The sequence below is a fragment of the Zalophus californianus genome, chromosome 11 (genome assembly GCF_009762305.2).
Source record: "Zalophus californianus isolate mZalCal1 chromosome 11, mZalCal1.pri.v2, whole genome shotgun sequence".
Classification (NCBI taxonomy): Eukaryota; Metazoa; Chordata; class Mammalia; order Carnivora; family Otariidae; genus Zalophus; species Zalophus californianus.
In genome coordinates, this window is record NC_045605.1 from 107,678,149 (window position 1) to 107,692,768 (window position 14,620).

The 14,620-nt window shown below is 43.4% G+C and overlaps 1 protein-coding gene across 2 annotated transcripts in view; it reads left to right on the plus strand.

Annotated features, from left to right (window-relative positions):
• Nucleotides 1-1,554: 1,554 nt before the first annotated feature.
• Nucleotides 1,555-14,620, plus strand: part of C11H11orf80 (chromosome 11 C11orf80 homolog) — a 105,871-nt gene continuing 92,805 nt past the window's right edge. The window contains exons 1-3 of one of the 2 annotated variants that reach the window (XM_027581537.2): nucleotides 1,555-1,702; nucleotides 3,547-3,685; nucleotides 10,410-10,463. In XM_027581537.2, the coding sequence (XP_027437338.2) occupies nucleotides 1,673-1,702; nucleotides 3,547-3,685; nucleotides 10,410-10,463 (223 nt within the window). In that variant the 5' untranslated portion in view covers nucleotides 1,555-1,672. Of the gene's footprint in view, nucleotides 1,703-3,546; nucleotides 3,686-6,918; nucleotides 6,954-10,409; nucleotides 10,464-14,620 lie in introns of those variants that run through there. The other variant, XM_027581538.2, reaches the window with a different exon arrangement.

Sequence of the window (14,620 nt, forward strand, 5' to 3'; positions counted from 1 at the left end):
CTCAAGGTGGGGCATTTCCTGCTGAGCCAGAACTCTCTATGGGAAATAGTTTGAAGAGCCATCCCCAGCGCCTTGGTTCCTCACTGACAGATAGTGAATATAGTGAAGATAATAAGTATCTCACAAGATACTTGTGAGAGTGAAAAAAAACTTGTGAAAAGAGCCAGTGGTGTTGGACAATATGCAGTCGAATACTCAATAAATGCGAGCCCTTCTCCTTGGCAACTCCTTTGCCTAAAGGAACACTGGAGAGAGAAGCAAGTGAAAGGGACAGGCAGGCTCCAATGATTCCCCAAATGCCAGCTCTCTTACCAAGTCTGAGATGGTTTTATGATGAATTTTCCAGAAATAAAAGCCACTTTTCTCCAGTAGGTCTACCTGTGAGCAGCTGAGATGGAGAGGGTGGCCAACGGTGCTGAGCATGGACTGGCCAAGGCTATGATTCAGATCTCAGCAGACATGTTCTTTGGAGTAGCACCAAGGCTGTATACTGGATGGGCACTCTGCCAGCCTCCCCATCTGTTCTGTCCAATCCTGGCTTCTTGGAGCTGGGGTGGAAGAATTTCCCCTGAAGGAAAGCAGCTAACACCCTGTCCAACCCTTCTCCTTGGGCAACTCTTTGCCTCACAGGAATCTCTTCTCACCTGTTCTTTCAGCTGCCTGAGGAACCAGCTGCCAGATTAGCAGTTTGGGCTCAAGCCCCGCTCACCTCGTCCCTCCCTGAACCTGCCCGGAGTCCAGCAGCTGGTCTGGAGTAATACCTTCCTTCTAGCGGGAGACACTCTTTGAAAACCCCGGAGTTTGTCCTGTCAGCTGGAGCCCAGGAAAGCCAGCTCCTGCCGCTGGCATATTTACTGCAGAGCCAAACGCGGGGCGGAGCCTATTCCCTGGCGGGGGAGGGGGTTCCAGGTCCTGCCTAAGGCTGACCAGGCACCTTGGGATTAGGCGGGGGACATGCTTGGGGCAGGTTACCAGATAAAATACAGGACTACCAGTTTTGAATTTCAGATGAGTGAATGATTTTTTTAATATACGTATGTCCCAAATATTTCATGGGATATATGTATGCTTAAAAAAAATTTTTTTTTAATCCGAAATTCAATTTTAACTGGCCGTCCTGTATTTTTATTTGCTAAATCTGGGAAGCAGAGGTTGGCCTAGGGCATTTGGGGCAGCCCCCGCAGGAGGTGAGGCCGGTCGGGAGCCAAGAAACGGCTTGGGGATCCGGCACCGGGCCCCAGCAGTTTCTCCCGGCCGAGGGCCGCACCTCGGCGGGACCGTGGGAAAGTCCCTCTCCGGGGGAAAGAGAGTCTTGGCCTGGCTTCATTCTCGCTCGCCTCGAGCTGCAGTCGCCACCCGCGGGTTCTCCCCAGCGCGGCGGCCCGCCCACCCGTCCGCCCACGGGCCCTCGCGGCTCCCGGCACCTCCCCACCGCTCTTGGCGAGCCCCGGCGGTCCGCGGCCTGAGGGAGATGCGGCGCGAAGTGCGCAGGCGCGGCGGGCCGATGGGCGGGGCGGGCGCGCGCGGGCGGGAAGAACGCCGAGCGACCGGGCGTGGGCGCCGGCGGAGGTCGACGTCCGGGCGGGCAGCCGGCAGTGGGCGTCGCTGCTGCTGCTGCTGCCGCTGCTGCTGCTGCTGCAGTAGTTGCTGCCGCTGCTGCTGCCTCCGCGTCATGGAGTGCACGGCCGTGGCAGTCTGCGAGGTGATGCCGGGGAGGGGGAGAAAAGAGAGGCGGACGCTCTGGGAAGGTTTTTGTGAGGGGACCGCGAAGTTTGGGCCGAGGGGTCAGGCGGTGCCTGAGGTGGGAATGAGGTGCTTCGGTGAAAGCCCGCCGGCCCCACACGGGGCTGTGAGGAGCAGATGAGGGAGCGCTTGGGCAGTGTGCAACCATTCCCTCAGTTGGGGGGAACCCCACCTGGCAGCCCAGAAAACCGAGGCCCCGGAGGCTCAAGTGTTTGCCAGGCGTTAGCGGACCAGGTTAGGGCCCGGAGACCGGCCGGGGGGGGCGGTCCCCGCGGGCCGAGGGGGCGCGCAGGAAGGACGAATGGGCAGCCCCGGGCGGAAGGCGAGACCAGTGCGGGCGAAGTGGGCGTGAGGGAGAGTCGTGTGCAGCCGGCCAGTGGGCCACGGTGTGGGGCGCATTCGTGGGTCGGGCCCCGAGCAGTCGGGTGGTGGATGGCTGCGGTGCAGAGGCCTCCCTGAGCTCCGACCACCCCGCGGTCCGGGGAACCTTCCTGCCCTGGAGGGTGGGACGGAACGCCCGGCGCCGCCACGCCACGTGGGTTCAGCCGTGGCAGCACCCTCACAGCCGCCCCCGATCGAATTCTTAGGCCCTGGGTTTGTACGGGGGACTAGACAGAACAGAACCACAGGCCCGACGGGGTTGATCCTGACGGTCCTCTTGCCTCCTTCATTATCCTCAAAGAAAGTTGGAGGATTCGATTTTACAGACGACAGACGCTAGGCTAGAACCCAGAGCTTCTGACTCCCAGGCCAGTGTTCTTTTCCCAACTGCTCTCTCACGGGTAAAGACACTGCGGGAAAGTCTTAACGGAGGGGAGCGCCCTGCGTCGGAGGATGTGTGAAGGAAAGTGTTAGATTGTAGGAACGCCTGGAAACCATTTTTATAAACTCTCGTACACATTAGGATCATCGTTCTCAAGTTCTCTTACTGAGATGAGATCTCTTTGCCTTTAAGAAAAGGGGTAGTAATTTTCCCTGTGGTACCTTAGTGTGGAAGTGAGAGTGTACTTTCATAAATAATGGAATTAAATACAGTATATTTTAAATTTCCCTCATCAAGATCGAATGTTTTATCTAGACATCTTGGAACCTTAAAACTTAAAATATTGTGTGCAGTCTTCACTGCAGATGAACTTATTCGAAGTAAAAGCTAATGTCTATTAAGCATTTACTATTATATTTTCAAGGCACCGTGTTAAGCACTTTGCTCTTATTTTATTTACATTTCACAGCAGCCATAACTGGTGGTTTTGTCCTCATTTTGGTAAATGAGGAAGCTTAGGTAGAGAGGAGTTAAATAACTTGCCCAAGATCACATGGCACATCAGGGATTCAAACCCAGGCATCTGCCTCCAAAGCCAGTGCTCTTAACTATATTCTGATCCTCAGAAATGATGATTTAATGAAAGGTAAAGATGATTCATGGCCAGATGCCAGTCTTATTCATAATCTTCACATTTGTTTTTACTTGGGGAGAAAAAAAGAAACAGGAAAAACAAACTCCCACTTAATTTTTCCAAATTATTATTTCCAGATGAACTTAGCCTTTGAATAAAGCAATTTATTGTCTCCATTTCCTGTCTTGTTGGGCATTGTGTTAATTTCCCATGTCTCCCTTCTTATGTCACTTTTCTGGTTATTTCTTCTGTGTAGACACAATGCTTTGTTCTGAACAAAATGTAAATCTGACATTTTGCAAGCAAGAATATTATTTTTTAGAAATTCGGATTGTTAACTATCATCTAAATTTGATATTGCCATGATTTCTAAAGATTTGTTTTCTTTGAATTGTGCCCTTTTCAGATTTTGAAATATTTAATAATTCACTGGAAGTGTGAAACAGGAACATCAAAGGGAGCATTGCTAGAAGGACAGCTAGTGATTTCCATGGAAGCATTAAATTCTAAGCATCAGGCAAATACTCTTCACTGTGTAACAACTAGTAAGTAGAGGAAGAAATACTGATTTTCTGTCTTTGTTTTGTTATGATTTGTTATAGTTAATTTAAAAATTTAAGTCATAATCTTTTATCATGTTATCACTCCAGGGTTATTCCATAGTTAAAAAAATTAAATAATTATGTAATAAGTATCTGGTGATAGATTCACAAATGTGTTCTACAGGAAAGGTGTATACAGTGACATCAGAGGATTATTTATTTTACTGGCTTAAGAATTCTCGGAAACAATGTCCTTCTTGCTCTTGGTTTTAACCTCCTCTTTCACAGCAAAATTACATTACATTGAATTTTATCTCCTTTTCCATGTCCAGCCTTTGATAGTTGGAAGAGAGCCAAAAAATAAAGGAAAAGGAAAAGAAAAAAAATGATAAATGGTGCATACTTTAATAATTCTAACTTGCAGTTAGTTTGAAAATAAACCTTTTCCATTTGGCTCTTACTCTCTCATTGTTTCTGCCTACACTGTTGAGGGAAAGCTGATGCATTGAGTGTCCCTGGAAGAACTAACTCTTTTATTGAAAGATTCCATTTATTTATTTAGGAGAGAGAGACAGAGATAGTGAGAGAGAGCATGGGTAGGGAGGAGAGGGAACCTGATGCGGGGCTTGATCCCAGGACCCTGCGATCATGACCTGAGCCAAAGGCAGAGGCTTAACCAACTGAGCCACCCAGGTGCCCCAACAACCTAACTTTCTTGAGCTTTTTTTTTTTAAGATTTTATTCTTTTGAGACACAGAGATACAGAGAGAGAGAGAGAGCATGAGCAGGGAGAGAGGCAGAGGGAGAGGGAGAAGCAGGCTCCCCGCTGAGCCAGGAGCCCAACGCGGGGCTCGATCCCAGGACCCCGGGATCATGACCTGAGCCGAAGGCAGACGCTCGACCATCTGAGCCACCCAGGCGCCCTTTCTTGAACTTCGAAGTGATAACTTTTTTGTTTGGTTGTGTGTGTGTGAGAGAGAAGAGAGTGTGTATGTGTGTGTCTGTAGGTTTACTGAAGGATACTTTGGGATAAAGTTATCCTGTCAGCCTTAGAGGAGTCATCCTGAGTCCCAGCTGAGACTGAATAGTACTTTAGGCTCTACAAGACATTGTGTCACTGAACTGGAAAGCCATGTCTTCTCTTTGGGTACCTAGCAGTAAACATCCTTGAGAGAGATATGACAGGTTGGTTTGCTATTACTGTGCGTGAACTCCATTCTGACTGGACAGAGTTCCCACAGTTCATAGGAGAGTTTTGGTTAGCTAGATGGCTAGGGTGATGCTGATCTGTATGTGGTTGTGTTAGTTTATGCATTGATTCTAATCCAATAAACTGGCCAAGGTAGCAGGATGGATTTCACTCAGAGTGGAGGACCTGAGCCATAGTAGCTTTTAGCAAAAAACCCAATTCCATAGGCATTTTGAACCTAATGGATTTGTTCAGCCCATGTGAAATATAGGGGCCTTTCTCTTCTCTTTATTGTCTTTATTGTCTCTGATCTTTAATAATTTTCATAATTTTTTGGTAGAAGGAAGGGTGATACATGTTTATCATAAAACATTTGAACATTGCAGACACATATATTATGGAAAGTGAGACTTTCTAGTCATTTCATCCCTTGAGATAATTGTTAATTAACGTTCAAAAGCATTCTGCCAGATTTTTCTATGTGTAAATTCATAGCTTCTCACCAGGTAGAGAAAAAGCCAGATTGTGAGTGTTCTGGGATGGAGGGGTAAGAGAGGTATCTCAGCATTCAGTCTTTATGTTCATTCAGGCCAGTTATTTTTTTTTTTTAAGTTTTTATTTATTTATTTGACAGAGAGAGACACAATGAGAGAGGGAACACAAGCAGAGGGAGTGGGAGAGGGGGAAGCAGGCTCCCGGCCAAGCAGGGAGCCCGATGCGGGGCTCAATCCCAGGACACTGGGACCATGACCTGAGCCGAAGGCAGATGCTTAACGACTGAGCCATCCAGGTGCCCCAGGCCAGTTATTTTTAATACACCTTTGGTCCTCAACTCAAAACCCCATGCTTCTTCCTTTTCAGAGAATAACCCTTCCCCCACCCCCTGCCAAGGTTAGGAAGGGTCAGTCCCTAGAATGCTGAGTGGAGGAAAGCATCTAAAGACCCGACTACTTTTTTTTTTTTAAGATTTTATTTATTTGACAGAGACACAGCGAGAGAGGGAACACAAGCAGGGGGAGTGGGAGAGGGAGAAGCAGGCTTTCTGCTGAGCAGGGAGCCTGATGCCGGGCTCAATCCCAGGACCCTGAGATCATGACCTGAGCCGAAGGCAGACGCTTAACGACTGAGCCACCCAGGCGCCCCTACTTTTTTTTTTTTTAAGATTTTATTTATTTATTTGACAGAGACAGTGAGAGAGAGAACACAAGCCAGGGGGGGAGGGCGGGGAGTGTGAGAGGTAGAAGCAGACTTCCCGCTGAGCAGGGAGCCTGATGCGGGGCTCCATCCCAGGTCCCTGGGATCATGACCCAAGCTGAAGGCAGACGCTTTAACGACTGAGCCACTCAGGTGCCCCTACCCGACTACTTCTTAAATTCATTTTCCAACTAACTCTCCTTATTTTAGCTCCTACCCCACCTCTAATTCCAAAAGTTCCTGATTCTACCATTCCTGAGTCTTTGGGGGATTTTGTTGCATCATTTGGGTTGTTTCTTGGCCTTTCCCTTTTCTGGATTATAATTCAATTTCTAAGGTCCCCTGAATCCAACCTACTAGTCCTTCTGCTTTTCAGTTTCTAGAATTTTACTATCATCATCTTTGTCTCTTCTCTGTCCTTGTGGGTTTATTCCTCTAAAAAATAACCTATTGTTTTATTGCAATTTCAGGAGGTAATAATAATAATGGGTATGTTCAATCTGCCATCTTTTTTTTTTTAAGATTTATTTATTTTAGAGACAGGAGTTAGAGAGCTAGTGGGGGAAGGGCAGAAAGAGAGAGAGAGAGAGAATCTGAAGCAGGCTCCACGCCCAGCCCAGAGCCCCAAACAGGGCTCAATCTCATGACCCTGATCAGGGTCATGACCTGAGCTGAAACCCAGAGTCTGATGCCTAACGAACTACACCACTCAGGTGCCCCTCAGTCTGTCATCTTTACTTGAAAGTATGAAGTGATGTGGTTGGTCTGAAATCTCTGATGATGAAAAACAATGTATTAGTTATCTAGGGCTGCTATAACAAAGTACCACAAACATAAATTTATTCCCTCACAGGTTTGGAGGCCAGAAGTCCAAAATCAAGGTCTAAGGTAGGGTTGGTTCCTTCTGGAGACTGTGAGGGAGGAATCTATTCCATGCCTCTCTCTTTGCTTCTGGTAGTCGCCAGCAAGCTCTTGGTGTTGGCTTGTAGGCATATCACTCCAATCTCTGCCTCTGCCTTCATGGGATAGTCTCCCTCTGTGTTTATCTGTGTCCGTGTCTTCATGTAGCCTTCTTTTTTTTTTTTTTTTTTAAAGATTTTATTTATTTATTTGACAGAGAGAGACGCAGGGAGAGTGGGAGAGGGAGAAGCAGGCTTCCTGCTGAGCAGGGAGCCCGATGTGGGGTTCGAACCCAGGACCCTGAGATCATGACCTGAGCCGAAGGCAGACGTTTAACGACTGAGCCACCCAGGCACCCCATTCATGTAGCCTTCTTAAAAGGACACCAATTGGATTTAGGTCCACCCTAACCAGTATGTCCTCATCTTAATTTGATTACATTTGTGAAGACCCTATTTCCAAATAAAGACATATTCACAAGTACTGGGGCTTAGTTCTTCAAAATCTCTTTCAGAGGCACAAAATGCAACTCACAACACCAGCAAATTTTGTTACTTGAATGATCCATCTATGAGAAACTGAGAGATCACTATATAGTTTTTCCATCAGTAATTGTTGAAGTCTTTAACATACTGTTTATTGCAGTGTTTTTCATAGTGTTCTACAGTATGTTTATATGAGTTATGAGGAAGGAGTTAAGTAGTCATATAAATTTGGGGAATGCTGGTTAAAATCAAATGAGGGGTGCCTGAGTGGCTCAGTTCGTTGAGCAACCGACTCTTGATTTCGGCTCAGGTCATGATCACAGGGCCGTGAGAGTGAACTCTACATTGGGCTCTGCACTGGGTGTGGAGCCTGCTTAAGATTCTCTCTCTCCCTCTGCTCCCCACCCTCCCTACTCACTCTCTGAAAAACAACATCAAGTGAGTTTCATTGTGTCTTCTCAAAACCTTTGATATGCCAGTGTAGACTATGAATCTTCAAAAATGGGCTGTAGTATACAGCATTTCCCAAACGTATTTGACCTCATAGCTCTTTTTTTAAAGATTGATTGATTGATTGATTTAACAGAGAAAGACACGGCGAGAGAGGGAACACAAACAGGGGGAGTGGGAGAGGTAGAAACCGACTCCCCACTGAGCAGGGAGCCTGATGCAGGGCTCTATCCCAGGATCCTGGGATCATGACCTGAGCGGAAGGCAGAAGCTTAACGACTGAGCCACCGAGGCGCCCCCCCCCCTTTTTTTAATATCTTCTGTTCTTTAGAGGGAATTTTGGGGGATGCTGTTGCTTTAAAAATAATGTTTTACAAATAAGTCTCTACTGTTATCTTTGTGTTTGAAGGATAGCACTTTATTACTTTAGTACAGAGACATTAGAAGTATAGCTAAAAATTGGGGGCTGGAAGAGGTGTGGAGCACGCAGGATAATTGCTGAGTATGTTCACCAAAAATGACCCATTTTCAACAATTTTTTTGTTTTTATTTATTTTTTTTTAAAGATTTTATTTATTTAATTGACAGAGAGACAGCGAGAGAGGGAACACAAGCAGGGGGAGTGGGAGAGGGAGAAGCAGGCTTCCCGCCGAGCAGGGAGCCCGATGCAGGGCTCGATCCCAGGACCCTGGGATCATGACCTGAGCTGAAGGCAGTCGCTTAACCAACCGAGCCACCCAGGCGCCCCGATTTTTTTGTTTTTAGATTTTTTTCATTTATTTGACAGAGAGATAGAGCAGGAACACAAGCAGGGGGAGTGGGAGAGGGAGAAGCAGGCTTCCCCCTGAGTAGGGAGCCCGATGCGGGGCTTGACCCCAGGACTCTGGGATCATGACCTGAGCCGAAGGCAGATGCCTAATGACTGGGCCACCCAGGTGCCCCTCAACAATTGTTGATACGGTACTTGTTAAAATTAAAAAAAGATGTATGAGGAAACAGTGTGACATACACAATTGAGAAACATCATGGACACACTGTGAGATATATAGGTTGTATTTTTTTTCTTATTAACGTTCAATTCTTCACTAATCACTAGTGTAGGCCTGCTACCACCTGCCATCCCTGTCCCAGTGACCCACTCTCCTTAAGTTAGAACCAGTGTATGCCTGTGAGGAATGTTAAGAAAAAGATGATTGTCTTTTTTTTTTTTTAAGACTTTATTTGACAGAGCACAAACATGGGGAGAGGGAGAAGCAGGCACATGTGGGGCTGCATCCCAGGATCCTGGGATCATGACCTGAGCTGAAGGCAGATCTTAACTGACTGAACCACCCAGTCACCCCAAGATGATTGTCTTTTATTGAATATTCTGTGTTACTTGGGCTCAGGCCTTTTGAAATACCATTTGTCTAGAATCATTCAAAATCTGGAAATGTAAAGCCCTGCTCTATTGCATTTCAGTAGAACTTTTTGGGATGATAGAAATCTCTGTCTGTGCTGTTCAGTACAGTAGCCATTACCCACACTTGGCTAATGACCACTTGAAATACGGTAGTGTGACTGAAGAATCTTATTTTTAATTTAATTTAATTTAGCTAAATTTAAATTTAAATAGCCACATGTATCCAGTGGCTACTGTATTTGGACAGCACACATTTAGAGAATGGTGTTGCCTCTCACTGTAGTTCAGTTATTCTCAACCTTTTCCCCCTGCCTGAGGAGTACACATTTCTAGGGAGAGAGGCACATTTTCACTGGTTCCTGGGGCAGTGATTCTTAGATTCTTAACTATGGGTTAACCCTCTGGGGGAGAGATGTTCAATTTAAAAAGTCTCCAGGTGGTACTAATCTTTTTTCCCCTCGTAGGTGCCTGCTTCCTTCCTTACCCTCTTTCCCTGAAGAATCATTGCTCTAGGGGCACCTGGCTGGCTCAGTCAGTTGAGCATGTGACTCTTGATCTCAGGGTTGTGAGTTTGAGCCCCACATTCGGGGTAGAGTTTACTTAAAAAAATTTTTAAGAAAAAGATTGTTGGTCTAAATGTTCTTATGTTCAGAGTTAGAACTCTAGATATGAAGAATTCTTACCTGATAGTCTAATATTTTCTACTAGAGAGTAAATTGTTTAAAAGAAGGGCCAAAATTTTTAATTGAATCTTGTACTGGAATATGGGTTATTGGCATGATATATTCTGATTACTAGCTACAGTTTGCAGTCTTCCTATAATCCTTTTCTCTCAGGAATAGTAATACCTAAAGAAGCAGTCCTGGTATTGGATGTAGGTGAAAAGACTTGCCATTTACTTCTCATCTCCAAGAAGTTATCTGCTGCCAGAGAGTTGTTGTAGCCTCATAATGCTTCTTTGATGCCTCCATGTTTAGTAAACTCATTACAGAGTGGTCACCTTTTTTATGTTCTGTATCTATAAAGTGTTTTTAGGCTTCCATTAGATTCTTTAGATAAAATCTGTTTAATTGTTTGTGATATTTCTTTGTGTTCTGTTTCTTTCAGTTGCTTCTGCAGGAAGCATTTATGGTGGTTTGGTTCTCAAGAAGTTCCTAAAAGGTAAAGAAAGAATTGCTCTACTTTCATGAGATTAAGTCTCTTCCTGGCAGTGAATTTGGTATTTTCTAAAACAGACAAACTGAAAGATAGTGTTGCCAGATTTAGCAAATAAAAATATAGGATGCCCACTTAAATTTTAATTTCAGATAAACAATGAGTAATATTGTAGTATAAGTATGTTTGATGCAGTATTTTGTCCTGTATTTTATCTGGCAATCCTGCTGAAAGACGATCTATAAAATTGTATAGATACAGGAATGAACAAGATACCTAGGTCTCTATAGTGTCTCTGAATACTCTCTGTACAACCTCAGGCAAAATTATCCCAGATAAAATAAAATTTTTGGTAAAGTATTTGTTTCCATCTGCCTCAAAGAAATAATGTCTGGAGGAGGCTTTACTGTAAATTGTTTTGGCTAGTATTAATATTGTATTCCACATGCCAAAGTTGGTATGGTTTAGGAGCTTTTGGTGACCTTGGTTTTACTTCTTCTTTCCTTTGACTTGAGAATATCCTTAAGCAAAAGGACATACATTATTTTAAGGAGATCAAAATGATCTGAGAAGTGTTGTGCTTTCATATTTATCTTCTGTAGTTGTGTGGTTTGTAAATTATCCAATGGCCCTGTCTTTTCCTAATGTGTGGTTAATTTACAGATTTTACAAAATATTTTTTAAAAGAAACCTCCAACTAAATTTAAAATATAAGTAGATTGTGGGTTTTTTTTAAGCTGTACATTTGTCATTAAAAAAATGTGCTGTGTGTTAAATATGGAAACAACAAAACTACATTAGAGCAGTGTAATATTATAAATGTTTATGAAATGTATTACCGTTGGACTATTTATCTATTTATTTATTTTACCATTGAACTTTAAAAAATGGCAGTGTTCCTTGTGCTTTTTAAAAGGCAATCAATTAAAAATTTTATTTAGATCCACATTTCTAGTAACCCAATTACTGCATAAACCAAAGTACCTTCCTTTATCTTGGTCATATAAAAGAAAAAGAAGAAACTATTTTTGCAACTCACAAGATGAGTGACCCTAAGGACATAAACATATAGGAAATAATTTTCCTTTTTGGAACTTCTTTTTTGAAGTAATTTTAATTTTTTAATTATTATTTTTTTAAGTTTTTATTTAAATTCCAGTTAGTTAACAGTGTAATATTAGTTACAGATGTACAATTTAATGATTCAGCACTCACATATAACACTCAGTGCTCATCGCACTAAGTGCACTCTTTTTTTTTTTTAAAGATTTTATTTATTTATTTGAGATAGCACAAGTGGAGGGCAGAGGGAGAGGGAGAAGCAGGCTTCTTGATCCCAGGACCCTGGCACCATGATCTGAGCTGAAGGCAAACGCTTAACCAACTGAGCCACCCAGGTGCCCCCCACCAAGTGCACTCTTTAAGCCCTATCACCTATTTTACCCATCCCCCCCACCCACCTCCCCTCTGGTAACAATCAGTTTGTTCTCTTCAATCTGTTTCTTGGTTTGCCTCCATCTGGTTTTTCCCCTATGGTCATTTGTTTCTTAAATTCTATATGTAAGTGAAATCATATGGTGTTTCTCTGACTTATTTTGCTTAGCGTAATACTCTAGTTCTAGCCACATTGTTGCAAATGGCAAGATTTCATTCTTTTTTATGACTGAGTGATATTCCTATATATATATCTATATATATATATATAGATATATATACACATACACACACTTCTGTAGCCATATATCAATCAATGGACATTTGGGCTGTTTCCATAATTTGGCTATTGTAGATAATGCTGCTATAAACACTGGGGTGCATGTATCCCTTTGAATTAGTATTTTTGTATCCTTTGGGTAAATACCTAGTACTGCAGTGGTTGGATCATATGGTAGTTCTATTTTTAACTTTTTGAGGAACCTCCATACTGTTTTCCAGAGTGGCTGTACCAGTTTGCTGAAGTAATTTTTAGTTTAAGCATGGGGATTTAAAAGTGTTTGCTTGCTAAATTAAGGGTCATCAGGTATATTTCCCTTTGCCTTTGAAATTGTCTTGCCCCTCTGAATCTACTTTCTGGTAATCTGTATCCTGGATTTTTTTTTTAAAGATTTTATTTATTTATTCATTTGAGAGAAGGTAGGGGAGGAGAAGAGGGAGAGGGACAAGTGGGCTCTGCACTGCCCAACACAGGGCTAGTGATCTCGACCCCGAGATCATGACCTGAGCTGAAACCAAGAGTCAGACCCTTAACCGACTGAGCTACCCAGGCGCCCCTGTGTCCTAGATTCTTAATGGACCTCAGCTTTTTGCTCTGTGATCCTAATCTTTTTCAAAAAGATTTTATTTGAGAGAGAGAGCGAGAGCATGCACGAGCCGGGGTGTGGGGAGGGACAGAGGGAGAGGGACAAGCAGACTCCAGCAAGCAGGGAGCCTGATGCGGGCTCAATCCCAGGACCTTGGGACCATGACCTGAGCCAAAGGCGGACACTTAACTGACTGAGCCACCCAGGCCCCCGATCTTAGGTTCTTCTTGGTGTGCACACATTTGAAAGCAGTAATTGTGGAGGAAAAGTAATAGCTCCATAACAGATGTTCTGTGGGAGCTTGGTTAGAATGTTCTTCCTGTGGTAATCATCATAATGATTTATTGAGCATTAACTATGCACTGAGCCTTGTGCTTGACATGGAGGGATTACAGAGATGATCAAGACAGATTTGGTTTCTCCCCTTATTGCATATACCTAAGATACTTTAATCACTTAATTCTACTGCCTCCCAAAGCCTATGTCTAGAAGAAAGGAAGAATCAGTTTATTGTCCTGGAGAGTTTGCTCTGATTCTAAGACTTTTGGGAAACCTGAGTCCAGCTTTAAGAATCATGAGTTGACTGCCTCAAAACCATCTAGTCTATTTATCAATCTTTAGTCCTCTTCTTTTTTGAATTCTGCCCTTTGGATGATCAAAGAATGGAAAGATCATTCCTAATGCCACTGCTTTAGTTAATATATGTAAAAGTGCTTTGAAAGAAGTGAAAATCCACATAAATAACAGGAAGTATGTTATTATTAGCACTAAGGAGGAGATAAGAATATTTCCTGAAACATAAACCTATACTTACCATGCCTGTACAGTCAGTGGTCAGATCGTACATAATACAATTTCTTCAATTAATATTTGTGAAAGTGCTTTGAAAAAGGTGAAAACCTATACAGGCACAAGGGAATGGTTTTATTATCACTGTTAATACCTGGAGAGAATGTACTGAATTGAATTTAGGTTATGGAATAACCACCTGTTATTATGCTAATACAAAATTTAGACAGTTTGTGTCATGGTAACTTAGTTTTTTTTTTAATATTTTATTTATTTATTCGACACAGAGAGAGCAAGAGAGAGAACACAAGCAGGGGGAGTGGGAGAGGGAGAAGCAGGATTCCTGCGGAGCAGGGAGCCCGATGCGGGGCTCGATCCCAGAACTCTGGGATCACGACCTGAGCCGGAGGCACCTGCTAATGACTGAGCTACCCAGGCACCCTGGTAACTTAGTTTTAATTTAATTATTTTAAAAGCTCACAGCAATTTTATGCATATTTATCTCTTTTTATATACTTACGGTAAGGTGCAGGTGGCTAACTTTTTGTACAAAGAAGAAGTACTGCATATCAAGTACACAATAAAAATTGAGTCATTTAGGGGTGCCTGGGTGGCTCAGTCGGTTAAGTGTCTGCCTTTGGCTCAGGTCGTGATCCCAGAGTCCTGGGATCAAGCCCCCCATCAGACTCCCTGCTCAGCGGGGAGCCTCCTTCTCCCTCTCCCTCTGCCTGCCTGCCTGTCTGCCTACTTGTGGTCTCTCTGTCTCTCTGTGTCAAATAAATAAAATCTTTAAAAAAAATTGAGTCATTTTATCATAGTCAATCACATTTAGTAGCCAACTTCAGTCTGTCTACTTTCCAGGCTCATACTACTATCCTCCAGTCAATAATACTATTTATTTTTATTAATTAGTAACAAAAATGACTCACTGAAACTCACAAAGGAAATTGTCCAAGTTTAAGATTTAAATCCCTTAGCTCCCTGGTTTATGCACCATTAATTATGCCTTTATTACTATCGTTATTTATTTAGCATTCTGTAACATTATTAACAAGCTGCTTTAAATTGGTCCAT